Consider the following 27,956-nt stretch of genomic DNA (forward strand, 5'->3'; position numbering starts at 1 on the left):
CGTGCAGCGATGTCTTGCTGGTGTTGGCGAAGGGCCTGGGTGAGATCGTCATCAAAATCCCCTAGTGGAGCCAGGGCTGGAATCTGAAGCAAAACCAGCGGCTGCCACCCCTGCAGATAATCGAGAATGTTCAAATCTGGAACCAATCAGAGACCGGCTGTCATGCTTGAATGGATTCCCCTCGCTAGGCCGTTGCAGGCCAGCCGGGGCGTCCATTTTGACTTGCAGGCATCCGTCATGGCTGCCCAGGTGCAGGTCAGTGCTTCGTTCTCGTGTCTGGTCTCCTCGACGTTCCCTTTCTCCTACTTTGCGACAACGACACCCTCCACAACACCATGCTGCCACTGACCACCGGCGCGCGGTCTGGTTAAAGAGCCACTCTATTCTTCATTCCCAGCATCGACCAGGTGCTGTCTCACGTGCCCGGGTCTCCCTCACAAAGAGACCCAGCGCCACGTCAACGGGCTGCAGAACATCTTCAACACGGCACCGGACTGCCTTTGTTGACTGCCACGCGCTTCTCAGCTCTTACCATTATCTTCAGACGACTTCACCTGATCTTCAGCACCAGTTTGACGCGTTTGCAGCACGAAAAGGGCGTTTTGGGCGTAAAGGTGACAGTAACAGATCGAATCTCAGCTCCCGGCGCCGAGAAGCTGCACCTGTTCCACAACGGATCGGGGGTTTGGCGCTTTTCCTAATTTCCTGGTTTCGAAGCACGGGCCCTGCCGCTAGCGCCTCGTCTACCACGGCTTGCAAACACGAACTTCGATTGACATCCTGTTGCCATCGTCAGTCTGGGACACAGCAATTCTTTCGACCCATTATACCATACCGTTTAAGATCGATACACGACACTATACCTAGGAACTTCCCTTTCTCTGTGCAACAGCTGCTCTTACGACGTTACTGCACGCGATCCAGACCTGCTACAACGACGGAGATTCGCGGCCTGCTTTGACATACGACCTTCACTAGTGCCCATGCCGCAGTTGCAAGTTCCTTTTACAGTAAGAAACCACCAACATGTCTGCCTCACGGTACCCGGAGAACGGCAGATATCCTCGAGACAGGTCCCCGCCCTATCGGGACCGGGATCGAAGGCCATCCAACTTTGGCGGCGGATACCCCCCAAGGGGTAACGAGACCTTCAGACCAAATGCAGAGCCGGGGGCCTTTCAAAGAGAGATTCCGAAAGGTCCCAAATCATCACTTGCTGATGCGTCACGTGGCCCACCGGTGGGTCCACCATCAAGCGCGTCTGCAGCGCCACGCGACGAAAGAGGCCGAGGATTTGCTGGACGTGGTGAAGCAACGCCGTTGCGAACTGCACCCCCATTGAGCAGTGGCCCGGGGTTCCCGCACAATTCTCAAAACTCCTGGAGAGCAGATCGCGACCGAGATCGTGACTTTGATCGGCGTGAGAGACGGCCGACTCCACCAAGGCGGTCACCTATTCGTGACTCAAGAGACCCCCGCGATCAGAGGGATTTTGGGCCGCGAGATCTGGATGTTAATCGCGCCCGACGGAGTTCTCGAGACGGTCCCCCTTCTGCGGGTTCAACCTACTCTGACCCCCCACCTCCTGGTGCGGCATTATTATATCGTGGCGGTGGTATCGGACGGGGGCGAGGTGGCTTTGCAGGACGCGGCCGAAATTTCCACAACGATGACCGGGACAGACATCATGACTCCCGTGATCGCATCCCAGAACGGACATATCGACCGCGGAGTCGGACGCCTCCGAGACGCCTAGAGAGAGATGTCCGGGAAGAACGCGATTTCGACAGGAGAGAGCGCGATGATCGAAGGTTTCCTAGAGAATACGACTCTTATATTGGCCCAGCAGGTGCTGCGAAACCTGGACTGCGGGCACTGGACACACACCGAGGCCCGGGTCCTTCTGATCTGCGGCATCTGCCCGGTACACCTACAGGTCCAACACCGCACTTATCTCATCACGCATCTCCATCCGACAGGCTGGGGCCACAAGGGGATTCCTACTCGAGGCGATCTTCTCTTGCTATTGATCCTCTCTCTGCTAAGGATCCTCGCCGGGAGCCAGGTAAAGACGAGGCTCTTCTAGCTAGCCGTGCAGAAGCGTCCAGAGAGAGATATGCTCCGCGTGCCTCGTCGCCTCCTGCTTCCATCCCAGCCTTCGGCGGATCCAATGTTTGGAGAGCGCCTATCTCGGACAATAAACCAAGCGTTCCTCCAGTAGCGCCATCGAAACTTGTCCAGTCTAATCCTGTTCCTACTAATGCTCCTGTTGCGCCTGCGACTCCTGTCACCCCCGTGAAGCCCGCTGTAGTTCCGACTGCACCAAAGGCGGCGATACCTCCAGGCCTTTCTACCCTACCGCCTACCGGACCAAAAGCCGATCGGGCGCCGGATCGTCCTTTGCTTGCAGATGCACCCAAACAAGAGAACAAAATGGCGCAACCAGCTCCAGCACGTATGGAACCACCCTCTATCCCACCTCCTGCTGCTTCAACTCAGGCCACTGATGCACCAGCCTCAGACATTGTAGCTGCCAAAATTCCAATGTCGCCGCAAATGGCCGCGCCCCCCAAAGCTCCCTCTGTCATGCCACCAGTCCCTCCAACGGCTCCTAATGCGCCGTCGGGTCCAGCAAAATCCCCTCCCCAGGGCCCTGCTCCACGGCCGCGTGCGCCACCTACAGCTCCTCAAGCAGCTCTGCGGGTTAATGTATCGCCCTCGTTCTCCAGGGCGACTTTGCCACAATACGTTCCTCGAGATGCATCTCCCGGTGCGAATGCTTCGGGTTTTGGTCCTCGTGGCGTTAGTGGAGGAGGCTCTGCGATGAATACTTCACCACAAAGTTTGCCCGCGAACATCCCCACAGGTCCGAAAGCTGACCGAACACCAATGGCTCCTAGGCCGCTTCCATCATATCCGCAATCAGACCGGCCTGGCTTTCCTCCAGTCAGAGGCCCATTGAGCGGAGGGCCGAAGAGTATGCAATGGGTGCGACCTGGGTTCAATTCAAATCGACCTTCGGTTCCTACTAAGCGCGAGTTTCCAGCGGAAGATCGTGAACGACCATTTGGCACTGCCCCTAAAGCCCCTCGACTTGAGAACAGTGTCTCGGCAACACAAACCCAAAGAAATTTGCAAGCAAAATCGGTGTCGCCGTCATTCTCACGCATATCAACTGAACCCGAACGGCCAAGAGAACGTGCAGCATCTGCAGAACGCCCTGCGGCGCCCTCGCCCAAGCCTACCCCGATCGAGACTAGGCGGCATTCTGATGTAGTCATGGCGGAAGCGTCACCTCGCATGCCCAAACCACCTATGTCGGCTGCCTCGTCCGCTCCAGAAGCTTTGCAAGACTCTGATGATGATCTTGATCTTGACGAAGACGACTTCGCTGAATCTGAAGCGAAATACAACCGAGAACGGGCGCGTTTGGAAGCCAAGCGGGTTGACTTGAGTGCCCCACACTTACGTGCTACGACACCTTTGCAAGAAATTGTTTTGCTGTCATGCTTAAATGTCGACCATCTTCCACAGACACAGCCAGACGCGGAGCTCGCGGAAGAAATAAACACACCTTTGCCTCAGGAGCAGGAACAGGAACAAAGACAGGAACAAGTGCAGGAACAGTCACATCCCTCACCTGCGCAAGAACTTCCCGTGGAGCCAGTCACTACCCAGCCGCTTCCAGAGAGCATCACGACAGATTTGCCGACACCTAAAGCTGAAGAGTCCGAGGATGTCGAGATGGAAGACAAAGAAGAGACTGAAGAAAGATCGGCCGCGCCTGCAACAATGGCACTTCGTCTGCGACGTGAGACCTCTGCCGAGCAGGAGATCGTACCTGACCTCAGCTCGTTGCCCTACTTAGGATCAGGTCCCCCTACGCCTCTATCAGACATCGGACATGATCGACCTAACCTGTCTGATGATGTCATGAATGCCATCCGCAGCAGGTTGCGCAAGAGTATCGAGCCTGAACTAAACACCGATCAGATACTCGAAAGATACGCAGCTGCATACAGAGAGTGGCGAGTGGCCATTCGTCCGTTGGACGAAGAGCGCGAACAGGATGACCAGGACAGACAGCCATCAGCCGAACCGACACTGAAAGCTGTCACCCCTGACGTACAGAACGCGGCGATGACTGGGATTCTGGATGGTTCGCTGGCACCTACAGGTCGAAGAAGCCATGCAAGTCGATGGGCTACTGAGCTTGATCTGGAGGCCGTCATCAAAGAGTCTCTAAAGACTGCCGAAGAGGAGAAGTTAGGAAAAAACAAGGAACCAAGGAAGGCCATGGCTGATCCTGAAAAAGAGGCTGATCTGCCCTTGGAACTCACCGAGGCTGAGGCTCAGCGGAGAAGATTCATCGACACTAATTTCCAGCGCGAACCTGGCCAAGGAATCTTCGTGTTCCATTACGAACCGCCAGAGGATGACTTTACTCCCGACGAACACCGAGTAATGGTACAAAACTACAAGGATCAGTATGCTAAGAAATGGGGCAAGCTGGCTGAAGTCCTATACAAAGAAGTCGGAACCGAACGTACCTACAAGGACTGTATCAATCACTACTATGCTACCAAATGGGGCAGAGAATACAAGGGCAAACTCCGCAAACCACGGGCTTCTAGGAAACGTGGTGGAGCGGTTGGCCGTGGCCGTGGAGCTATTGTTAACATGGACCGACCCGAAGGACCGGGAGAGGATGGATTGCCTTTGCCTGTTACTGAGACTGGACGACCTAGGCGCTCGGCAGCACCCAAATTTGGCCCAACGGAGATTGAGTTCGATCCGATCACAGGATTACCCATTCCAGGCCGTGCACGCAGGCCCACTGATGCCGACGACACACAAGAGAAGGTTATGCGGCGCGGAAAGTCGGCGAAGGACAAGCTTGGCCGGAAGGCGAAGAACATGCCACTCGCAGCGGCTCCCATGGGTTCGCCTGTCAAAGTTGACCGTAAGGACAAGAACTTGGGAGTCAAGATGGAAGACGATCTTGGCAAACGGCCCATGAGTGATATGCCAATCCCTATGCCCCTGATCCCTATGGAAGACCAAATAATGCTGTCTGGTGATTTACAACAGCTGTCTGGTTTGCCAGGTAGCCTTATGGATCGACCAAAGACACAGCCTGGCGCGAGACCTGGTCCGTCTAGTTATTGGTCCGTCTCCGAGCTACAAGACTTTGACAAGAACGTTGCACACTTTGGCACGGACTGGATAGCAATCGCAAACCACATGGGTACCAAGACGCACACCATGATCAAGAATCAGTATTTGCGTCTCGTCGAAAGTGGCAAGCTAGACTTGGAGCAGGTAGCAAAAGAGGCAGATGCTCGAAGGGAACGAGGTGATGATCTAGGACCACCCCCAACACCGACTCCAGCACCTAAAAGACGATACGAGAGTACACAGGCGGGACCTATCCGCCCCATCGCACCTACGCCCGAACATGGGTCCCCGCCTCCCAATCCGCTTGCGCTCCCCAAAGTATCCCCTCCGCATTCGACCCCCTCTTCAAGGTTTTCCACTATCGCTCAAGCACCTATGCAAAGCAAGCCGATGGTGCCTCCGCCCGGATATCCTGCCCTGCCAGAGACTAGCCTTGCGTCTGTACCCTCAATACCACCACAGCAGTCACCGCCCGCTCCACCTCAACGTACACAACCACAGCATCATCATCAGCACTCCATGTCGCAGCATAAGCCGCAGCCACAGGGGCCACGAGCTGGATATTTCTCGGAGGAGCCTTCACGGTTTGAGACCCGACCACCTTCGCAACCATCGAACAATCAACAACCACATCGACCATTGCAACAGCATGCACCTCCACAGCCTCGCGCACAGGAGCAACACCACTCGCCTCTATATCGTGGGCTCCACTACGCAGAGCGAGAGGGCGTGGGTAGACCCGAAGTTCAGCAGGAACAAGAGAATCAACGCCGGTTTCACGAACACAGGCGTCAGATGTCACAGGAAATGTCACAACACAGACCTTTTGCTCCTGGTAGGGCACCGCCAATCATGCCGCCAGTACGTTCAAACTCTGGATTAAGGTCACCGGAACATCGTCCGTTGCCGTCCTCACATTCCCGGCATCCATCGCAGGCGCAATCGCTCAATCAAGCTGCAGCGGATGTATATTCTCCGAGTCATGGCACTAGCCATGGTGCGCAACAACTGCCGCCACAGTCGACGATTCTTACGCCGCCTGTTAAGGAAGAGCCTAGGAATCCTCCTCCTGTCAGCCTTCCCCCGGCGCAACCCCAAGCGATGCTGCATACACAATTACAACATCCTCAACGTGGTCCACCGCCTATGCAAAATACTCCTCCACCTGTAATATCCAAGCCAGCTGCAGAGCCACGCAAGTCCAACCTGATGTCGTTGCTTAATGACACCGACCCTGAGGAGCCTAGACGTAAGAAGCCTAACGAGCAAGGCCCACCATCGCATACATCTACGCCTCTGCAATCAGCACCAATCGCTCCTCCTCCCACAACGCAAAGCTACTCGTCTTCGTCACGACGTCCACTCTACGAAGATTCCATGGGTGCTCAACCTCCGTATTCTCGTCCATCCTCGTATGCTCAACAATCTTCGCTTCCGAATGCAGCATCGAACAGGCCAATCGATTTGACAGATGATAAGCCATCAGTGAGCAGGCCAAGCCTGCGTGATAGCTGGCAAACACAGCAGCCGTTCCACCGAGGACTGTCCCAGACTCCACAACTCACGTCACTTTCATCGACACCGTCCGGCCTGCCTCAGCCGCCCAATGTTAATGAGAGGATCTTTAGCAATCACCGTTCTGTCTTTGCTCAGCACAACACTCCGCGTCAGAACCCGACACCACCACCTCTTGCCGGCTTCAACAATTCGCCGAACCCGCATTCGCGCACATCAAGCGTAAGTGGACCACCCGGATCGTTGCCTCGACATGGTATCCCGAGTACCACTGCGGCGCAGCATGCGCAAGCAATGAGTGCATCAGCGCAGATTCTGCAGCCAAATCCATATGCCCAGGTTGATCCACCAGGAAGTGGTGTACCGCCATCTGGACCTATGGGCATGCGGCCCAGTCCGCATCTGTCGACAAGCCACATAGCACAACAGAGAGACTCATCTGGACGCAACGACCACTCCCAGGCTTCGAACGCAAATTTGTCGTACTCAAACCCGCAAACGCCTAACGAGCATCCAGCTCATTCTTTCCAAGGATTAAGCAGACTGACTGAGCCCTATCGTCCTCGCGATCCTCGTGATGCCCACGATTTTGATCCTCGCCACTCGGATCGCGACACGAGTCGAGAGCTATCTCAAAGGACTGAATATCTACGTGAACAACTTTCCAATCCTGCTTTACGTGCGACAGGTCCCCCAATGCACGAAGATATGCGATTCCAGCCTCAAGATCGAGGGTATCTCTCTCAACGCTCACAGACTCCGCTTTCTAGGGCTGAGCATGGCCAACCTCCACCTTTGCAGCACCCTCCGCACTCGTCGCTTGGTGTAGCAAACCACTCGCTCTACGGCCAACGTCCTACCGAGGAGCCACACCGATTCATGCGCGATCCTCGTGATCGCAGCATGACAGATCGTATCCGCGAGGAACAAGCCCAAGCTCAACACCAGGCAGCGATGAACCGTGACGAGCACATGCGAAGAGAAGCTGAGCGAGATGTGAGGGAACGGGAGATGCGCGAAAGAGATGCACGAGATGCGCATTACAGGGATAGCATCATGCGAGGAAGAGCAGAGATGAGGGGTCCGCCGCCACCACAAGTACCTAGCTCAGGACCGGGATCCATACATGATCCACGGCCACCTGCAGGGCCTATGGACTGGGTAAGCGGAGTGCGACATCCGCAAGATCGTGGCCCATGGCAGCGATGAGCAGTCGACTCAATACGGGAGTTTTCGGACATTCCAAGCTCTACGCATATATTTTCTTTTGTGTGTTGATAGATAGCCTAGCGTTTCTGTGTCATGTTTCTAGACGCCTTGCTTTCTGATGTTTGTAAGAGAAAAGGACGACCTTGATACTGCGCGGTAGTCATGCTTTGGCGTTGGGTGGTATTCGTTTTGCGTTGCTTTTGTTATACCAGAGCGAGTGATTGGTGCGCAGAAAGAGAAGGCTTTTTGAACTTTTATTGTAGAAACTTGTAGTGTATTATACGTAGCTGTCAAGCTAATTGCGAAATGTTTGAACGAACGTCTGCATGTAGCCTTGCAAATGTGAACGTGTACTAGTCCCGAGTTTCTTGGATGCACTGCAATTGCTAGCGTTGAGGAACAGTTCCGATGACCTGAGAATGGGGTCGAAAGTCTATCAACGCTTTTCGACCCCTTGCACTGCAATCTTAGCTTGAATGATCGGCCATTTCTTCTACAGCAAGGCTGGCGATAAGTCTTCGACCGACCAATAATGTCCATGACATCTTTCAGTTCGCGGTATACAACCAATCGACAGCCTGAGTAGAGAAGTAAGAAGGTGAGAAGGCAAAAGAATGCAACGAGTTTGCACTGCGATCCTTAGCGCAGACGAGTAGACGTCTTTCTTCTCATTGGTACGTCCTTATATCATAGTCGATCGAGCTTCCAGGCTAATGTGCTGACTGCATGCGCCACTTTGCCTACTTTGTGGCGCGGCGGTTCGCAAACTCGCACTGCAATCTCTAGCGCGGAAGAGACGATTCTTGGAGGCTTTGCAGTAAACGTGACGAAATCTGGTCCAATCATTATGACGCTAACATTTATGCCACTCTTCTCAGCCTTTCCAATAGAAACACGTTTTGATTTACGTATGGTGCATGAAAGAGCTGAGTTGTGCATTGAAATCTCTAGCGTGGACGTCGAGGTGTTCGATATCTTTTCTTGTGCGTGGGCCAATCATTGTCGTATCTACATGTACCTTCTTACGTTAGGTTCCCGCCGCCATGGTCAGGCCCACTGCATTCCGATCCCTAGTGTAATTGAGGGGCTCAGTGTTTAATTAGGATTGGCACAGTCTGAAAGATTTGGAAAGTGTTTGTTTCACGAAGGAGCTGATAATGGTACGTTCAGATTGACGGCCATGGGTTGGCAGATATGTGCATCACGTTGGTGACAGTCGAGACTAGAAGATTCTACTCGAAACAGATTGGCGAGACGAACATCTTGATATCCTGCAGGGTCACAGGAGTGCATATACACACTAAGTGACAGCAAGAGAACCTCCCTCCCTCGATGATGTAGACACTGAGCAGTTTTACCAAAAGTTAGTGATTTTTCAACCCGCCTACATCTCAACGGCGATAAGCCTCCGCAACAACCCCATCCCACTCATCCTTCAGATCATCCTCCAAGCTCCCGCCAGACACCCTCCTACCCTCAAACCCCAAGTCACTGACACCCGGCACCTCGTACAGACACCCATCTATCGTTCCATCTGCGAAGAAAGTCATAGTACCGGTGCACTTACGACCAAACGTCAGCTGTCCGGTCCTTAGATCACGAAGACGCCAGCCAAGCGAACAAGGTTGACCTAGACTATCGGAATCACTAGGACCAGGATTCATCTGGATGATACTGTCCCAAGCGCCCCAGCGGAATGTCGCCCACCAGATGCCACGGGAGGAATCACGAGCGAGAGTGAGGTCAAGGTTGTAGTCGTTGAAGGTGGAGCTCACAGTTTCGCAGGAGATAGAGTATGTACCGCTGAGGAGGAGAGAGGGCTCGGGCTGGTAGTAGTTCTGGTACGGGGCGGACTTGTTATAGGGAGAGGAACGCATTGACTTTGCGTCGTACTGCTCTTGCTTGGCGCGAGGACGCGAAGGGCTTGATGACGGTACTGAGACGCGGTCTTCTTGCTTGACAGTGTAGGGAGATCGCTTGGTGACAAGTTCCTTCTTGATGGGTGTTTTCTTTGGCACTGGCTCTTTCTTGACTCTTGCTGCTTTCTGTGGCGTCACTATCGGACTGGAGACATTGCTATTGACGCGCTTAGGTTTGGCTGGCGACGGCTTCTTAGGGGTGATTTGGCTCTACTGCTGCGCATCCATATACTGGTCATATGATAGTCCTCCTGAGGCCAAGGTTAGGTTGACTATAGTATAGTGTCAGCACCGTTGAGACATCTAGGATTTATAAGCCTACCAGAGACGTTAACAGTGCTAGCTATGCTTCCTTGAGCACTACCAATGCTTGGATCACGAGCAACGCTCGACTTAGTCGCCTTCTTGCTCATCACACTACCACCCTTCTTCAGTTTCCTGTTTCCTGCTTCCCACTCTGCTCTTAGTTCGCTCTCTACTTTTAACACCCACACAGATACCTCAAGCTTAAGCTGATTCATGGCATTGAGGAGCCGCACTTTTGCCGCGTTCTTGTCCTTCGTGACCGGCAATCCGTAGTGAATGAGCTGGGCTGAATAGAAATGCCACACCTGGTCTTCCATTGGTGTCGCAAATTCAGGCTTTCTACCCTTGCTGTAGAGATTGGGCGCTTCCGAACGGAGGAGAACCGCGAGCTCGGCGACACTGGCGCGCGCGTGGTGATGCCCGCCAGGGTCTGCGTAGAGGATGGAGGAGTAGAGGAAGTCGTCGCGGCGGGCTGGAGGGGCAAATGTCGCCATGTCTTTGCTGTAATAGGGGCCAAATCAGGTTGCGATTTGTCAAGCAGATAGTGTGGAGAAGGGGTATCCGAGAAGGTGGGGTTGTAAATTGGTGGAGCGGATTTCGCGAGCCGACCGAAGGTTAACAGTGAATCTATAGTCCGTGCTTAGTCAAAGGAACATCCAGGACTCACTCCCCTACACCCAGAGTGTCCCTGACGATTCTCATGCGATTGATGAACGAAAGAGCATATGATACTGGTAGCCCGATTTGGCCACTGGCTAGTCCATGCATCCCAACCTGATCCTCGCTCTAGTTGTCTTCTCGATTTCGCATTCTCTCTTGAGACTGGATAAGTCGATGTAAATACGCGGAAGTGAACCTTGCTGAGGTAGTGTTTTGCAATGATAGCAGACTGAAGCCGATACGTTGGCAAACTTAACCAAGACATCTCTGGATTTGCCCAGCGTGGACCAAGAGATTGTAGTCATGGTATGCTCTCAGCTCTGCCCAAGCCTCAAGAAGCAACCTTATATCTAGCTTGTCGTCTCCTACTTAGCCCTTGACATCAGCCTCCCTTTCATCCTTCGCTACCTTAGCTTTTGTAGGCGTTGGACCTATTTGACCTGCTACTCCTTTTTGTAGAGCCTCCGCCTTGTCGAGTTTCTTCTCGGTCTCGACATTACCACCCTTGTGTTCGTGGATGTTGCAATAGTTGCAGATCCCTTCTTGAGCCTTCGTACTGTTGAGCCTTTTACTGGAATAGAAGTTGATATAATATCAAGCAAGAAGGAGTCTAGGAGCTTGCTCACTGCTGATTTAGTCGGCTTGTCACTTGAGCGCAGTGCATATGTTTTGGCTGCAAAACAGAAAATATGTGATAAGGAAGGTAGTGTTCCGTAAAGCTCCTCAATGATATGACGTGACCAGCTAATCGCTTTGCTGTTATGATAAGTGTGGTAGGTGTTAGGACGTGGTGGTTCGCTCCATCATGTGACCTCCAGTATTGCGAGTATAAGTAGAGATACGAGATCGTAGCTAAGAAGGTAGCGATTTGTCTATTTAACATAGACAATACAATATAACTCTACTATATCTTGCACTCTGTATCATCGAATAGTAATAAGTCTAACAGTAGGCTGTGAGTTCGACAAAAAGGATCATCGTGCCTCGTCGTAACTCTGGTGCATCGTATACATCGGCAAAGCATAAAGACGGATGAACGTTTAGTGATGGTTATGCTCACGCTCAAAACGATACTCTTGTACTTTCTTGACTTGTACTGAAACCTGTGATGATGTTGCTTACTTTTCCTATCGATCCAATCAGCAGAGGATGACCAGCTTTTGGTTACGGTTGCAAGTTGGTCGGCGTCAGTCACCACTTTATCATCTCGAAAAGTTGGTGGCCGTAAAGAATAATTCTTCAATCAACTTCTCCGGACATCTTTTGCCGCTTCTTGGTTCATTTCAGCAGTTCTTGGGCAAGCGGGTGGACTGTCCGTAGAGCCAACATCGGAACAACTTCATAGTTGAAGTGGTCACATCTGGAAGGTGAACGATTTACTCCTCAGATTCGCGAAGCTTTCATCGGAATGCCCCAGCAAATCATGGTGAGTAAGGAGATAGTAGTCCCCTACGCATCATCAATGTCTGCTTGTCCCTATGTTCGGCACCCCAACGTTGATCGCGACGAAAGCCTGGCCCAAAGCTCCGTTGTATACATTTAGCCTGCGATCAACGATCGATGTGCGTGCTGTTCACATCCAATTGAACATGTGGGTGGCTGGGAGTCAGATGCGCATTTGGACTGGACACGTACAGTAAAGCCGGCCTGTTGCGCCTCAACGTGGTGGCTGGGGACAATTCTGATGCCTCTGTCATGACGATCGCAGTCTACAAAAATTGAACCGGAATTCTTAATTCGCAATCAGAAGACAAATTGCCATGAAACATGCACATGCGACAGAAAAGCAAGGACGAACGGGGAAACATCCACCGGTCAAGAAGGGCTGCGCTAAAATCGTTAGCGCGTAAGTTCACGACCCGAAATGAGCATCAACTTCAGCACCTTGTAGACTTCAGAACGACATCTAAGACTCGGACAGTCCGACTTGGTCATGGGAGATATACATGTCGGCTATTGATGGCTAAGCACGTCATTGCAAGATCACTACCATGATCCGTCCTCAAGCTAGCATATCCAACTTCCTCTTAGAGAATGAATGACAATCAAGACACACTTCGCCTCTATTTTCTAATGAGCCCGGAGTCTGCACCCTGTATCGCGTGCGAGTGATTGGCAATCTAACATCTACTCTCGCGACAACCTTCGCGCACCTCTCTCCTATACAAAGACACACTGTAATTGCGACTGCAACGTAAGCGGCAAAAAGACGCACAAAGAAACTACTCGAGAAGTCGCCGCGTAGTCATCGAACTGAGCCGAGGTAGTATCGCTATGTCGAAAAGAACAATGATAAGCAACTTACACTACCTTAAGCGATAGCAAGCTACAGCCACAGAATCATCTTACACACAACCACTCACAGACCGCGCGTTATCCTCCCGGACAAGTATACATGGTATCCCTACAACCGGCGATACAAAGTCCCGGAAAGATAAAACATGCGGCATGAGCACGCCGCACCCGTAAGCGTACCACGGAGCATGCCTACACACGGCAGCAACGTTCCCGTGAAAAGAAAGCACTCGAGCATACCCAAGGGCACTTCTTCGTGCTTTCTAGCGCGGGACTACGCATGCACCTTGTCTTTTCTTTCCACTTCGCGCTGCACAATCATACGATATGGTGGGACTATGATCAGCATATTAGCGAGGTGTACCAGTCGGCAGCCCTCCGAACAGGTGCTCTCACCATGGCTTTTTAGCGCAATGGTACTTGCTCAAGTGTAAAATATAGCAACTTCAGAACTGTAGATCACCGATTAGCGAGGCGTACCACTTAGTTACCCCTCCAATCCACCGAGTCTCTCCAATGCTCTACACTCATACCACCAAGTGTCCATATCTTCCAGATGGCAAAGAACACACCGCACCCAACTAGCAAGTATGCACTAGTTGTAGACATGACAGAATATAGCAAAAGAATCAGGCAGTGCTTACAGACAGTAGTATCCATTAGCCAATCCCCAGAACTCCGAGACCGCGTCAGCAAAGCCAACTCCTACACTACCATCACCATCCACAGCCACAAGATCTACAGCATCAGCATACAATCCCACCGCCATCTAAAAAGCCCATATCCACATCCCCGCCACCCACGTGTCCGTCGTCCAGAAACCCACCATCAAAACCCTATCCCCACTCATCCACACACACACCACCCGCACAGACACCGTTCACGCGAGCCAGCAAAGAGACATGTGTATGTGTGTATGTGTGTGTGCCTCTCTCCACCCCAGCCTCCGCTCCGATCTTGTCCGACAAGCCGCAAGCGACCCATCAGTGAGTAGCACGGCCCTGGAATCCTCAAGTCTTGCTTGCGGCACGGTGCAGCTACGGCACAGCAAATCCCTGGCATGACATATAGCACATGTACGGCGCAGTAGTTCTGAAACAAGCGCGGTGGCCATAGATGACGTAAACAACACAGGCAAAGCAGGCAAGGCAAGGTAAGTGAGATGTTGGGTTAAGCAGGGATGAGAGGCACGTGAGACGGAAGTGTGTGGGATGGTTGTTGGTAGGACGATCTATGGGGCTCTGCTCATATGCATGAGGTGGATGTTGGCATGATGATATGATGTTGTGCTGTGATGAGATAGGGATTCGACATGTTGATCACAAGCATGATGAGATGCGGTGTTGTTTCATCTTGAGTGTTACTTGATGAGGGCATTGATGTGACGTAAATGAGAATACAATGCAGACTGAAATGGGTGTTGACGATGATGATTACTGTGAGCGAAAGGGAAGGTGAGTGTCACGGCAATAAAGATGATGTTGCAGTTATGCGATTTGCATTGAGTTCCAGTATTATACACACGCCACCTCTTCGAAGAGGACAAACGTAAACCAACAAGCCACCTGCATATCCGCGAAAGATAAATCTACAACGATATGCGTGTGCGTGCGCTTCAAATGGTATCCAAGCTTCCCAGTCCACCATCAAACAACTTTTGCTACAAAGCAAGCCATGCCGCCAAGGATATATCCATCAACAAGCGCTGAGCAAGAGATTGGAGAAACAGGAAAAAGAAAAGTGAAAGAAAAAACGTGAAACGATGAGACGAAAAAAAAGAAGGGTACTCATGTTCGTAGTTGTTGTGTCGTCACCCAACCCTCGCGAAAAAAGCCAAAAGCCGGTGGTATCACACCATCCCCTAGCTCCGAGGGTTGGAAAGAGAAAAAAGTAAATGCAGCGCGGACATCGTAAATGTGTGCCGGTAACAGAAGAACGGACATCGGTCTAAGAGGATTAAACGCGAAGTGGGACAAGAAGATTGAACAAGAAAAAACAGCAGACTGGTATCCTTCTAGATGGCTGCGCCCTTGATTGCGCCGAAATGCTCATTTCACGTGTGTAATGTCGTGATAGGGTATGCTCAGTAGTGGCTGCCGGCCATGAGGCTGTGTTGTGGTGGCGCCATGGTCATACCAAGCCCTGGGCCGGGAATGTCGTTGATGGAGTGCGATAGGCCGAGGTACTCGTTGCCAGACTCTGGCGAAAGCTCATCTTGAAGCGAGTTAAGGTGGTCATCCTCGCCATCAAGGTCTTCTTCGTCTTGGTAATCACTCAGCGGCTCGCCGTCAGCGCGGGGCTCGTGTGTGCGACGATGTCTGATGAATTAATTAGTATGCGGTTTCTGGTTGGATGCTGGCAAGGGCACTTACTGGGCGAGGTTGTCTGAGCGCGAGAAGGCCTTGTTGCACAACGGGCAAACGTATGGTCGTTCTTGTGTGTGGGTGCGTACGTGTCTAAGCGCCAGGGTCAGCGTCTATGCAAAACAACAAAAATAGTGGAGATGCAAGTGACAATGTAGTACAAAAATAGAATGATGGGGAAATTGCGAGCGCTTACCTCTTGAGGTGTTCTAATCTCTTGAAGAGACGACCGCATGTGGGGATCGGGCATGAGTGAGACTTTTGAGGGTACGGGCCGATTTCCATCATAGTGGCACTGCGGGCGCGTCGGAAAACAGGTCCTGCACCAGCGGTACGAGCGACTGCACTGTGCTGAAGGGGGCTTTCAAACAGCTCGCCGTTAACCAACGTGTTCAGGTCATCGTGGTGCAGCGAAGCGGATTGAGGCTCTGGGCTCTCCTCTACTGTGTTGAGCGGGGTACCCTGTCGGGACATGTCCATGTGAGGCTTTGATTCGGGCATCTGAGGGTAGGTTGCACCGTTTTGGCTGTTCGGCGAGTTGTGGTTTGACTCGTCGACCTCCGCAAGGGGAACAACTGAACTTGACATTGATCGCCTCAGGTCACTTGGGCGGTGAACCTGGTGAGCACCGGCACCAGAAGCGGTGACAGCTGCGGCGATACCTGCAGAGAGGGACGAACGTCTCCGGCGTTGCTTGTAGGTGGGCGAGCCTTCAATGACGGAGTAGACATTGCCAGGAGCAAACGGCCGTGAGACACCAGGGTAGCCAGATCCCATCAAGTTCGATGGTGGCATGTTCATCAGGGGGTTGAATGTGTTGGGGACTGGAAGGTCCGGGATGGCACTGTAGAGACCAGTGTCCTCGTTGGCGATGTAGGCAGGCTCAGCGCCGAGACCGATCTGGTGTTGGGGAGGAGTCAATGGCTCAAAGGACATGCCGCGAGTGCTGTAGTCCTCGTAGTGAGAAGAGACGAAAGACGGCGCAGGCGAGTACTCCATGTACGCAGGCATGGAGCTGTGGCGCTGGTGGACTTGCGACAGAGGAATGCCGTTGCGGTCGTATTGGAAAGACTGGCTGAGTTCGCGCTGCTCTCGGCTCTTGACAACAGTGTTTTGCATGGAAGGTGGCATCGACATTTGCTGGTGGTACTGGGCCATTGGGTCTTCGTGGTGCATTGGTTGCTGCATCTGTTGTTGCATCTGAGGCATGGGTTGCTGTACCGGGACCATGGTTGGTGGGGGCATGGACATTTCCCGCATGTCAGGCGAGGTGCTCTGGTAAGACGGTTGGACGTTGTTGTTGAACGACGAGGAGTTTGTCTGTTGTGCCTTGGTGAGCTGCTCAAAGAGCGACTGTGATGAATCGAATTCGAAAGAGAGCGCGGGCTCGCTGACTGCCATGGTAGTCGCTTCCTGGCCCATCTTCTCGCGCTTCAAGTCGCGCTCAAGGGCGTCAAGGAAAAGCCTGTCGTGCGGCACGCTGTACCAGTAAAAGACCTTCTGCTTCTTCTGTGTTCGGATGCAGTTGTTCTTGTACAGGAAATCAAGGAAAGCGCTCTTGGGCTCCTCCAGGGAAGCATCTGTGCCTGATTTCAGGTTGCGCAGATCTGAGAAGATACCCTCTTCGAACTTCTTCGAGTTCTTGACTGGGCGGCCAAAGGCCTGGAATCTGAATGACAAGCATCGTACAATATCTGTGCCTGAGATGTGAAAGAGGTTGTTCCTGGAGAGAGATGGTTAGGTTTGGGAAGTGATTTGAAGACAAACATAGGACTTACCATAGAACACACGAGACGTATTCGCCTGTTGGCAAGAGAAATCGACGGATGTACTGGTCGGGTTGCCAGTCAACCGGGGCTGATATGAGGAAGTACTTGACTGCAGTGGTGTTAGTAGGCGGTACAAAAGGTCAATGCGCGACTGCGGTGGATGCGAGATGCGGGCACTTACGGTTGTCGACCTGCTGCAGGGCAACGACACTGTCCGGTGGGAGGCTTTGCTGGGCGTCCTGGTCTAATAAGAAAGTCTCGGGCGCGACAGATCGTGCCTGGGGCGGCGGCATCTGTTGGTGGTGTTGGGATGGATACATGGTGCGCTGCAACACGTTCCTCTATACAGGTGTTTGAAGTGGCAACGTCAGACGCGGTGGCCCGAAGATGGGTTGATGATGGAACACGAGGGTCTTGCTCGACGAGGACCTGCCAGGATCGAAATCGAAAGAGTGTCAGGCTATGTTTAAAAGGATAGGATAATAAAACGCGACTGTGATGCGGATAATAAAAACGTGAGGAACCTGCCTCAGATAGCAGTCTCAAGAATTCACCAAGAAGGTACAGCTCTGGGAGGGGATACGAAACGCAAATCTGAGGGGGCAGCGGCGGCTTTAGGTGTCGGAGGGCGTGTGAAACAGGAGACTAGTGGTCTCACATTGATCTATTTCCGCACACCAGTCAGCGGCCTGGCCAGTGCAGGTAGCGCGGCCAATTGGGGCGCCGACGCGAGAGCAGAGGCCAGGTTGGTCGGCAGGGGTGCTGGCGACTCGTGCGACGGCCGTGCATGCCGTGATGAGGGCGCGCGAAAGGTTGGCTAATGTGCTGGCCTGGCCGTCCATGCGTTGGGGTGCTGGCTGGTGGGCAGAGTGGTCAAGGTGGAGAGCGGCTTTTTTTTTTGTGCTCTGGTGCTGGGATCCTGCTGGCTGTGTTGGCTCATCTCCCCGGGCGCATGTTGCTGGGACGCGCACTGGGTGCGCTGCGTGCTTGGGTCGCCCTTTCCTCGCGCCTTGTTCACTCCTGCCTTCCCTGCTGCTGCTCGCCGCTCGCACCTGCTCGCACCTGCCCTGCGCGCCGCCCTCGGCGCAGAGGCCACATCCGGTCTAGCCCCGCCTTTCCCACGACGCTCCAAAACCTTAACCCTCGCTTGCAGCCCACCACGAGGCCCTCGAGACACAGACGTCCAGTTTGCCCATCTCGAGTATTGATCATCGCGGTCCGATGGCCGCCGCTGGTGCTTCATGCCATGGAAAACACGCTTCTTGCGTCAGTTTAGCGGCCATCGTCATGTGCGCCTAGTAGCACCAGTAGAGTGAATGCCCTGCAGAGGCCCAACTTTGCAGCCACCTGGAAGCCCGCCGGCCTTCTTCGTTCCATGGTCGTCAACACAAATACTCGGATTCGGTATAACCATTGTCTTGCGTGCTTGCGACATTTCCTTTTTGCCGCATCCGACCGCTGTCAGATGGACCCTCCACTACACCCTCACTGCTGCTAGACATTCCCGGGTGTTGCTGTGAACCATGTTTGCCTGCCTGCGATGGCCGGCAATCGTGTCGCGCAGAGCATCGATCAACAAGGTTGCGCTACGGATGCAGGAACATCACACCCTGAACGTCCGCACTCTGCAGCTTCGTGCAAATGCGGCGAATGCGTCACGGGCACATGTCGTCAATGACCACCACCAACACCCAGCCTCGTCGCTCAAAGTCATCACTCGTGGCTGGTCAATCGTCCAAGTGAGGTGCATCTAGATGCAGGAACCAGCAGAAGGAGCACACTGGGCATCGTTTGATCTCCATCTGAAACGCGCATTTTAGCCAGCCTGCGGGAGCGGCCATCGGCTCTTGCAAATCTCCCAAGTCATCGCGAAGTAGCATTCCCGTCCAATCTGTCGCCAATCTGCTCGTCACCTCCTCACGTCTGAACTTGTCATCCACACGTTAGGAGCGCCCTCTCTGCGATGGACTCAAGACTGTCTGTACGGCGTGACGCTCCGCTCGCAAGCCAGTGAGATGGCGGATCTCGTTTCAGAACTTACTTTTGGCTAGCCGTTATCCACCGGCTGTCTTCGCTCATTGGTCGGGGAACGAATCAAAACCTTCGGCGGCATTCCCTCTCGCGTACAAGTGCTGCCTGCTTGGGGACATGTAATAGGGCACCGTTACCTGGACATTCATGCGTTATGATGACTTGATGTCACAGACACTGCGCTCCAAGCTTTTGCTTGCAATTGATGAGGTGGAGATTTCTGCTGGTGGAGCTGCACATGAATGCTGGCCTCATAGCACCCCCCACCACATGCATTCAACGAGTCGCAACTCCACACTAATCAGCGTTTCTCGACTGATTGCGGACTGTGCGATGCTTTGGGTAGGCTCATGTCCGACGCGATAATCGGGCGAACCTATATCTGAATACACGACACAAACATCGGCGCCGTTTCTGCGGAGACTTGTGCTTGACCGTGGACCTGCAGTGCCGTTGCCGAAAACAAATGCTCGCGGGGACGCAAGTGTACTAGTCATGATACGCCTTGCGGAGTAAACAACACTTTGGGTTGGTGTGAAAGTGTACCTGCGTTAGCGGAGCCTGGAGTCGCACTCCTGAAACTCATGGCTCTCAGGCCAACTGCCGGAACGGGACACGAGATGCCGGTCAAAAGTGGAATGGCTATTCGCTTCAACGTCGCCTGTGATTAGGACCTGCATGTACAAATCTGCGCTTGTCCTTATCATGCGATGATATAGAAGCACTAGGTTAGTTGCGTGCAGTGCAAACCACGACCTGAGATATTGAATAGTCGTTAGTGCTATCGGTAAGTCATGGCTTGCAGCGAACATGGCAAGTGTGCCATTCCGTCGATAAGATGTCTTGAGTAATCATGCTTTGGCGACTTGGTCAAGGAGCCGACGGCATTGGAGTAGCCTGGCAAGTTTAGCCGTTGCAATCGCATCAATACTGATGGACCCCTTTTACTCTGCATCGAGCAACCTGGGCAAAATCCACAACTCAAGAACTTTAAATTCGTCCATTTTCCAAGCAGAGTTTCCATGCCATTGTCGCAAGCTTGAGACTGCTCACTTCTGGCAGGCGTAACGAGCCAAGTCAGTGCACCTCTATGCACATGGCAACATGGACAGAATAGCCGAAGCAGGGTCGTTTCCGCGTTTACGTCGTTGATCTCCTATCCGTGTATCAGATGTTGGAGGCTGGGTATCAGACTGTCGGCAGTTTCACGTCAATTTGTCACTTGCAGAAGGGTCCACGAGGGCAACATTACCATTGTCAGCGCATGGCGGGGTGATCAAACTGCCCGTGGGTAGTTCTTGCCGGCTTGAGCCTGAGCTGATCTGGAGATCAGTAACGACTTGTCGAAGATCTAACGCTAGACAGACATGGAAAGTGTAACTTGGTTGTGCAAGCCGAACATTTGCCGCCAACTGTGGAGAGCTGACTTCCGCGTTTGCATTACGTTCTTCTGGAACGCTTCTACGTGCCTTACTACTAAGCCCCACTCCGCTTCTCGTCATTGCGCAATAGTCTCTGGTGAGTTCATGGCGTGGACGCAGGACGATTAAAGTTCCTCAGCGGATGCTGTGGGCTACTAACGAAGCGAGGCCACCGACTATCTTCTAGTGTCTCGATGCACAACACATGACACGGAGCAGACCCAAAGTCAATTCCATAGGCAAGCTAGTGTAGCCACTCAGAAAGGCGGCCCGCAGAACACTACGAAGAGGGTTGGCGATTTCACCAAGGATTGCCGGACCTCTCAAGTGGCGAAAATAGCAATACCTGTTCCAGTGAGTTTAGGGCCAATAATTACAAGCAGTTTCCTGTCTCAAAGGTGGACTACGGAAGAAGGCTAGAGATTCTGTTCTCGGAGATTAGCAGAGGGTCTGCAACCCCGCCGGAATCGATAGTGGTAGCTTCCATTTATGGATTCTGCAACTTCACGACAGCAAATCTCCAGCCTCTCACCTGATGCCTGAGTCGACGGCTGATTTCATCGCTCGGTAAGACCCGGGCGATCAGTAGATCCTGTTCTCGCGTCGACTGCGGCTATCGCGACATATTGGTCAATAGAGATTACTGGTGGTCAAGTCAAATGAAGACTGTACAATCCCCAGGCTGAGAACAATTCTGACCAGGAGGACAAGAGAAATGGTTTGCACACCATAACCCTGTAACAGGGAAGCCTGGGTGCGGAACTTGATGGAAGTCCCGCGGGCCAGTCTGAGACTGACGATGCGTGGAGAAGTGGCGGAACAGCTGAACCAGACGTCCGCGATGTTTGAACACATGATAGTCCCTGCGAGTATGGATTGCCTTCGGCGACGTCGAAGTGTAGTGGCAAGAGCGCAAGCGTAGATCTCCAGCTCGTGAAGTGGAGGGTTGGTCCGAGTCTCGCTGGAACTGAATCTCGAAACGAAGGAAGCTCTGCCGAGCTGAAGCTTCTTACTTACCATGCTTTCTGATCTGTTTCAACTGCTACTAACGTAATTCCAGTTCTTCCAGAGCGCAGCCAAGCTGTCAAGATAGTGTTGAGCTGCCGTTTACACCGCCCATTATCGGACCCCGTTGTCGATACTGGTGGCGTCGTCTAGGATGTGTCAGAACGTTCAGTGTGGAAAGTTTGCGAGACCCTAAAGATGCATCTATCGCCATCTCTAGCAGTTTGTCCGCAGTGTCGCCGCGATAGCTAGGCGTTCCCTTTGACGAGCCTGCATAGACGGCCCGTAGCCTCGAACTGACCTTTTCCGGTGGCAAAGCACCGTCATGCGCATAAACATGCTGTCTGTATGAGTATCCTCTAGGTCTTCACGCGCAATGTAGCTTAAGTTGCTATACATCTCGTTCATTTGGCGAAGACGGCGTGTGGTGAAAACGAATTTGCGTTGGGAATTCGCGTACTATGTCGTATGAGACGAGAATTGCGTCCTCATAAAATTGGAATTGGAGCCGTTCATCTCGATGGTTATCAGCAGTCGAGAAAGGAAGTGTAGACAGCGTTTGTGAGGCGTCTTTTGCTTTTGTCGCTAGTGGCTCTTGGCAAACTCCAACGGCAGCTGCGAGCCTCAAGCTGACCTCTCAGCGCGACGGTAAACACGCGAAGGCACCAGCATCGATGGTTCCTTCATTCACGGCGAGGGCCAATGTACCTTTTCGCACCATTGTAGCTCTCTCGGAGGCATCTGTCAGTCTAAGAACGCTTTCGCGGCTTACACAGCATCGACAAACGCTGTGTTCAGTCTCCTCACGTGCCTCTTGTACCTGGAGTCGCGATGACGTCAAAGCAAGCCGACATCCCTTAGTATACAACCCCTACAAGCAACGTGGTATTCGGCCCGTCAGTCTGTTCAGTACATCAACCACACGAAGACTGAAGCTTGAAGATGAAGCAGCAAGTTCTTCCGCTGCTAGGAGTGGCACAGAGGTAGGCGCGTAATTTTCTTGTAACAACCGCATATGTTCCAGTCATGTCTGAAGATTCAATGTCGCATCCCGATCCCGGTGTACATTCCGAACTGACATATGTCCATTCTATCCGAAATTAATGGACTATGGGAATTATCTCAATTCAAGGCTTTCAATTCTTTCGTTTGAAATACTTGATTTAATTCTAGACGGATGATACCAGGTTGCCTTACCGGAACTCATAGCTAACTACATCCCAGCACCCTCCGCCCGCCTCAACTTCCGCCAAACTCGCTACAACCCTAAAGTCCACCCTCAAACTCGACAAACCACGCCACGAGCAAATCTGGAACATCCCCAATATTCTTACGTTCTCGCGCCTTATTGCAACTCCCGTTGTTGGATATCTGATCATACACAACCACCATCTCTACGCCTTCACCCTCTTTACCTATGCCGCTTTCTCCGATCTCCTCGATGGCTGGATTGCCCGGCGTTGGAATCTCCAAACCGTTATTGGAAGTGTCGTTGATCCCATGGCCGATAAGTTCTTAATGACAACTCTAGTAACGTGTTTGGCAGTAAATGGCAGTCTACCAATGCCACTGGCCGCACTGATCCTAGGAAGAGATGTCAGTCTGGCGCTGAGTGCGTTCTACTATCGGTATGCCAGTCTGCCGGCGCCCAAGACGATGGCGAGGTACTGGGATTTCAGCTTGCCGAGTGCGGAGGTACATCCCACTACCATCTCCAAGTTCAACACCTTCCTGCAGTTGAGTTTGCTGGGCACACTGCTCTGCACCAACTTGCTGCACGACCCTTCCGCCACCACGTCTGCGGCGGGTGGCTTGCTCATGTCGATTCAAGATGTGCTGGGAGGCGAAGACGGGGTTAAGATGATGATCCAGGGCATGTCAGCTATCGTCGCTAGTACTACACTTTACAGTGGCCTCGAGTATACATGGTCAAAGAAAGCAGTGGTTATCCTGGGCGGAGATGAAGCCTTGAAAAGAAAGCAAGGTTTCCGCGGTAGGATGATCATGGCAGGTGGATATGGTTCTTTCATTGCGCTCGCAGCGTATTTGTGGTTCAATGGCGAGGCTGAAGAGGATCTGAAGAAGGAGGCCAACAAAAAGCTAGGCAGCAAAAGTGCATGATTGCTGTTAGCACAGCGTTGTTGTATCTTCCGGGATAGTAGGTGTTGACAATCGACGTTGAATGCGTCAACACGAAAAGAAAAAAGTGTAGAATATAATTCCATGTTCCTCGAACAGCGACCATCCTCCCCCATAAAACCATTCCTATGCGGCGAATTTCTTCACTATCAAACTATTTATTCTCCAGTCACCACGGACATGTCCAGTCTCTCACAGATCAAGCATAGCGCGTAGTCTTATTGCAATAAAATACCAACCGCTCGCATGCACGCTGATATAAACTACTATGTTTGTGCATCCAATGAGCCGTTTCAATTGATAGGCCACTTGATACCTAACCCATCCCTAACCTGAGCGAACCCAATTGTAACTTATTTGCCAGCCAAAATTTTGAGGGGGTTAAATTCCCCATGGTACATCAACATAACGTGAATCAAAATGAGTCATTTTGCATCATCTCTATTTTCTAAGATCTCTTCGTAAGCCTGTATTCAAGCTACGACTACTTTGCGCATGAGAATATGTCGCAGTCTACGTACAGCTTGCTCGGTCCGATAAGTACTCGGTCCTATGTGAACAGAGTTTCACCATAACCCTGCTGACATCCGATCATTCCGGTATATCAACACGTAGACTTACTTCAATTCAACTTCAGTGTTCCTACCAAATTCTACTGCCTAATAGCCTATTACTTAAACCATGATAGAATATGTTTAGTCCTTTTTCATCGCGCTCGCCGACATGAATAAAGATAGAATCATTTCTGCGATCAAAGTCTGTCATAGATGATATAGAATTGATCCCCTGCCGTGCTGTATAATACCCTTGGTTATAAGCATTCTTGCTCGATGAAATCGAGTAAGTTCCTGGCCCTTTTCTACACAACACTTCAGTCCCGATGATGAAATGGTTCTTCACTCGCCGTTCCTATTCTACATGAGCAGTGTTTACCTATCTGATCGCCATCGCCTCGTCCTAGAGTCGGCCAACCTTGGTCACTGCTACGGGCATGTTCCTATCGACTCAACATTGCAATACACAATCTCGTTTCTGGCACCTCGATCATCAACGGCCCGACCTGAACAGTCGATGTGTACCCACACAAATCACAAAGCCTACACTAGCAAATCGCTCAACTCATCTACGATGCCTCGTTCTATACCAGAATGGGCATGGGAAACGATATACGCGTGCTGAGAGTGAAAGCTTGACGTTCGAAAAAGTGGAGATGTAAATGTAATGAATCGAGCATGGAGAGAATGAGGCGTGAATAGTATGAGTGCAGGATTCGTTCAATGAGGCGAGCGAAGCGGATAATGCATTCTGAAGCAAAGTGAATGTTCTCGTAAAATGTTCGTAAGTATTGATAGTGTTAACAACGATGATTTACAATACACGATACTATATTACACACCATCCTGTCCACCTTCCGCTCTACCTCAACACAGCCTTCTCCTCCCATGTCTCCACTGCCTTACTAAACAACTCCTTACATGGAACCCTCGACCCCAACCTCGCACAAAGCAAGAAAGCACCCGAAAGTTTCCTATGCAATGAATACGTCTCTTCAGGCGGCGGCGCAAGCCTCTCCTTGACCATGACCGGAATCAAACCACGCACTCTATCTGTAATCGTTTGGTCTCTGAAATCGTATATTTCAGGTCCACTGCCACTGAAAGGCTCAGCAAGCGTGAGGACACTCTGGATATGCGCGTCGAGCATGGCGGGGCTTTCGCTGCCGGTTAGGTAGCCGAGTTCGAGGGAGAGGTCGCGGATAGACGGGCGGTCGCCTTTGGAGGCTGCGATGAGGACTTTGATGTATGGCTCGACGAATTTATCCGGGTAATCCCGTGAAGCGCCGAAATCCAGCAATTCGATTTTCTGGGCAGAAGCGTTGTAGAGGAAGTTTGTCCAGTTGGGATCTGTTTGCATGAATTTAAACTCTACAATCTCGCGGAGACAGAGACGTAGAATTTGGGTGCCGATCCAGTCGCGTTGCTCTTGGGTTAGGGTCTTGAGCTTGGTGACGCCGACGCCATGCATGAATTCTGCAGTCAAAACAGTGGGCCCGCAGGCTTCGGGGAAGACTTTGGGAACAGTGAAGACGTCTGTGTCGTCTTGGAGGAGATCGCGGAAACGGGTCTGGCATTCGGCTTCGCGCGTGTAGTCGCATTCCCAACCTAGTTCTGTTCGAGCGTTGGCAATGGTCTTGTCTAAGTACAGACCCTTTGGTAGAAGACGAGATGCTGTCAGGAGGAGGGAGAGGTTGCTGAGGTCAGAGTCGATGGAGTTGGCAACGCCAGGGTATTGGATCTTGACAGCGACTACCTGGCCGTTAGACTTGAGCACTGCTTTGTGTACCTGCCCAATCGACGCTGCTGCGATAGGCACATCGTCGATCGATTCGAAAAGGTCACGCCAGTTATCCCCAAGGTTGCTGCTCAAGACTTTGTTCCGTTGTGAGGCCGGCATATAGTCTGCGCTATCCTGCACTCGCTGCAATACATCGTGAATCTCAGGCGGCAGCATCTTGATGTCCTGAAAACTGATCATCTGCCCCAGCTTGAGAGCGGCACCTCGCATGCGCGAGAGTTTTGCGACCAGTATTTCCATGTTCCCAGGGCTGAGCATCAGCGACCCAGTTGCTGACGCAGCGCCGCCGGTCGCTCGTCGAAGACCTTCACCGACAGCTCCGAGCGCCATACTTGTGCCTAGACCAGCATACTGCCATATGCGACCAAATCGCGATGCAGGGACTCTCGATTCTCGTAGCGCATACGACTTCTCTGGTTGTGTGGCTACCTCGGCGGGTGACTATTATATAACTGTCAGCAAATCAGCAGGCTTCAGGCAAGCAGGTGGACTTGTCATACCTCAGACGCAGTCGCGTTTGACTGCACGTCTTGAGCCAATTGAGATGCTAGGTCTTCCATCTCCTTGGAGGTAGTCGTTGGCTGAGCTGTCTGTATCGGTTTTGACTGCGTCAATGGTTGGCTTTGTTGCTGCACTGGAGGTATAGGTCTGTCGTCGAGGGGATGCCTGCCACTGCTCTTCGGTGCGGGCCTATCGTCGAGCGGGTGTCTACCACTGCTCTTCCGCTCCGCAAACTCCTTCCTCGAGAAAGGGTCGCTTCCTAGCATCCTCGCAACCTTTCTCGAATGGAAGACGTCTGTGTTGATACCCTCTGGTAGATCCTCCTCCAGTTGACCCTGCCCAGGTTTGGGGGGATTATAGAACACATCCTGGTTTATCTGCTTGTCCTCTACGTGTTCGTCACTTTGCTGTCTCGTTGCTGAAGTCTGAGGTATCTGTGATTGAGGTTGTGATGGGACAGTTGGTTGCGATTCGACGGATCGCGTGTAGAAGACGTCTCTGTCATGACCTTTCTGAAGATTCTCAGCCTGCGGTGAGATTGGAGATTGTTGTGGATCATTGGCGTGTGCGGGAATTGCTTCAGCGGTTTGCGTCGAAGCACCTCTAGGATTTCCGGGTAGCGGTATCGTAGTCTCTGTAGACTCTACCGGGTTGATGCCCTCCTCTTTATGACGGACCGATTCATCCTGGTCCTCAGCTAGAGGTTCCTTCGGCGCCTCATGTGCCGGCCTCTCCGAGAAAGTATCCTGTCCCTTCTCCTCTTGTTCGAGGGTCAATCCTTGGCTTGGGATGCTCCCGTCTGGTAGCGGCGATCTAGGAGCCTTCTTCTGCTCAACCTCCAATTCCTCTGTAGGCGGAGGTGCCTGAGCGCTATTCTGGCCGGATCGATCATAGTGATGATCTTGATCTACGCTGTTCCTCACGTCCTTTGCTGACGCTTCCTTCTCCACCGTCTCTCTTCTAGGTATGTCGGTCTGTTGTGGCCATTGTGTATTCGTTGCTCGATCCGCTGCGGCTTTCGCGTACGAGGGAGCTTCTTCGCTGAAGCGTTGTGAGAGGGCGATGGCAGCGGCTGCTGTGAGGGTGACGCGATCGGTCTGATTCTTGACGGCTTTGGCTAATGACGAGGTTTTGTTGTAGGCATCCCACTGGTTCGATCGAAGCGCGATGTGCTTCTGTGCGACGGATTTCGAGGCATTGAAGAGTTTGGCGGCATCGACGAGCCGTCTACCTGCCATTGCGATCGGATGAAAGGGCTACCGGGAGGTGCAACACATGACGAGAGGTGCT

The 27,956-nt window shown here is 52.3% G+C and overlaps 5 protein-coding genes across 5 annotated transcripts; 2 read left to right on the forward strand and 3 right to left on the reverse strand.

Annotated features, from left to right (window-relative positions):
• Positions 1-1,026: 1,026 nt before the first annotated feature.
• On the forward strand, positions 1,027-7,902 carry ALTATR162_LOCUS11827 (uncharacterized protein; the record flags this gene model as incomplete). Its single annotated transcript, XM_043319469.1, has 2 exons — positions 1,027-6,663; positions 6,703-7,902. The coding sequence occupies 2 exons, from the start codon at positions 1,027-1,029 to the stop codon at positions 7,900-7,902; spliced, it is 6,837 nt and encodes a 2,278-aa protein (XP_043175404.1).
• Positions 7,903-9,293: 1,391 nt separating this feature from the next.
• On the reverse strand, positions 9,294-10,621 carry ALTATR162_LOCUS11828 (uncharacterized protein; the record flags this gene model as incomplete). Its single annotated transcript, XM_043319470.1, has 3 exons — positions 9,294-9,978; positions 10,036-10,093; positions 10,144-10,621. The coding sequence occupies 3 exons, from the start codon at positions 10,619-10,621 to the stop codon at positions 9,294-9,296; spliced, it is 1,221 nt and encodes a 406-aa protein (XP_043175405.1).
• Positions 10,622-15,165: 4,544 nt separating this feature from the next.
• ALTATR162_LOCUS11829 (uncharacterized protein) lies at positions 15,166-17,507 on the reverse strand (the record flags this gene model as incomplete). The annotated part of the gene is made up of 5 exons (XM_043319471.1): positions 15,166-15,400; positions 15,455-15,538; positions 15,642-17,168; positions 17,224-17,323; positions 17,396-17,507. 5 exons carry the CDS (start codon positions 17,505-17,507, stop codon positions 15,166-15,168), a joined length of 2,058 nt encoding a protein of 685 aa, XP_043175406.1.
• Positions 17,508-22,697: 5,190 nt separating this feature from the next.
• On the forward strand, positions 22,698-23,792 carry ALTATR162_LOCUS11830 (uncharacterized protein; the record flags this gene model as incomplete). Its single annotated transcript, XM_043319472.1, has 2 exons — positions 22,698-22,754; positions 22,896-23,792. 2 exons carry the CDS (start codon positions 22,698-22,700, stop codon positions 23,790-23,792), a joined length of 954 nt encoding a protein of 317 aa, XP_043175407.1.
• A 1,434-nt stretch (positions 23,793-25,226) lies between these two features.
• ALTATR162_LOCUS11831 (uncharacterized protein) lies at positions 25,227-27,904 on the reverse strand (the record flags this gene model as incomplete). Its single annotated transcript, XM_043319473.1, has 3 exons — positions 25,227-26,557; positions 26,608-26,617; positions 26,666-27,904. 3 exons carry the CDS (start codon positions 27,902-27,904, stop codon positions 25,227-25,229), a joined length of 2,580 nt encoding a protein of 859 aa, XP_043175408.1.
• Between the last annotated feature and the right edge of the window lie 52 nt (positions 27,905-27,956).

Source organism: Alternaria atra (genome assembly GCF_907166805.1).
Source record: "Alternaria atra isolate CS162 genome assembly, contig: 37, whole genome shotgun sequence".
Lineage (NCBI taxonomy): Eukaryota > Fungi > Ascomycota > Dothideomycetes > Pleosporales > Pleosporaceae > Alternaria > Alternaria atra.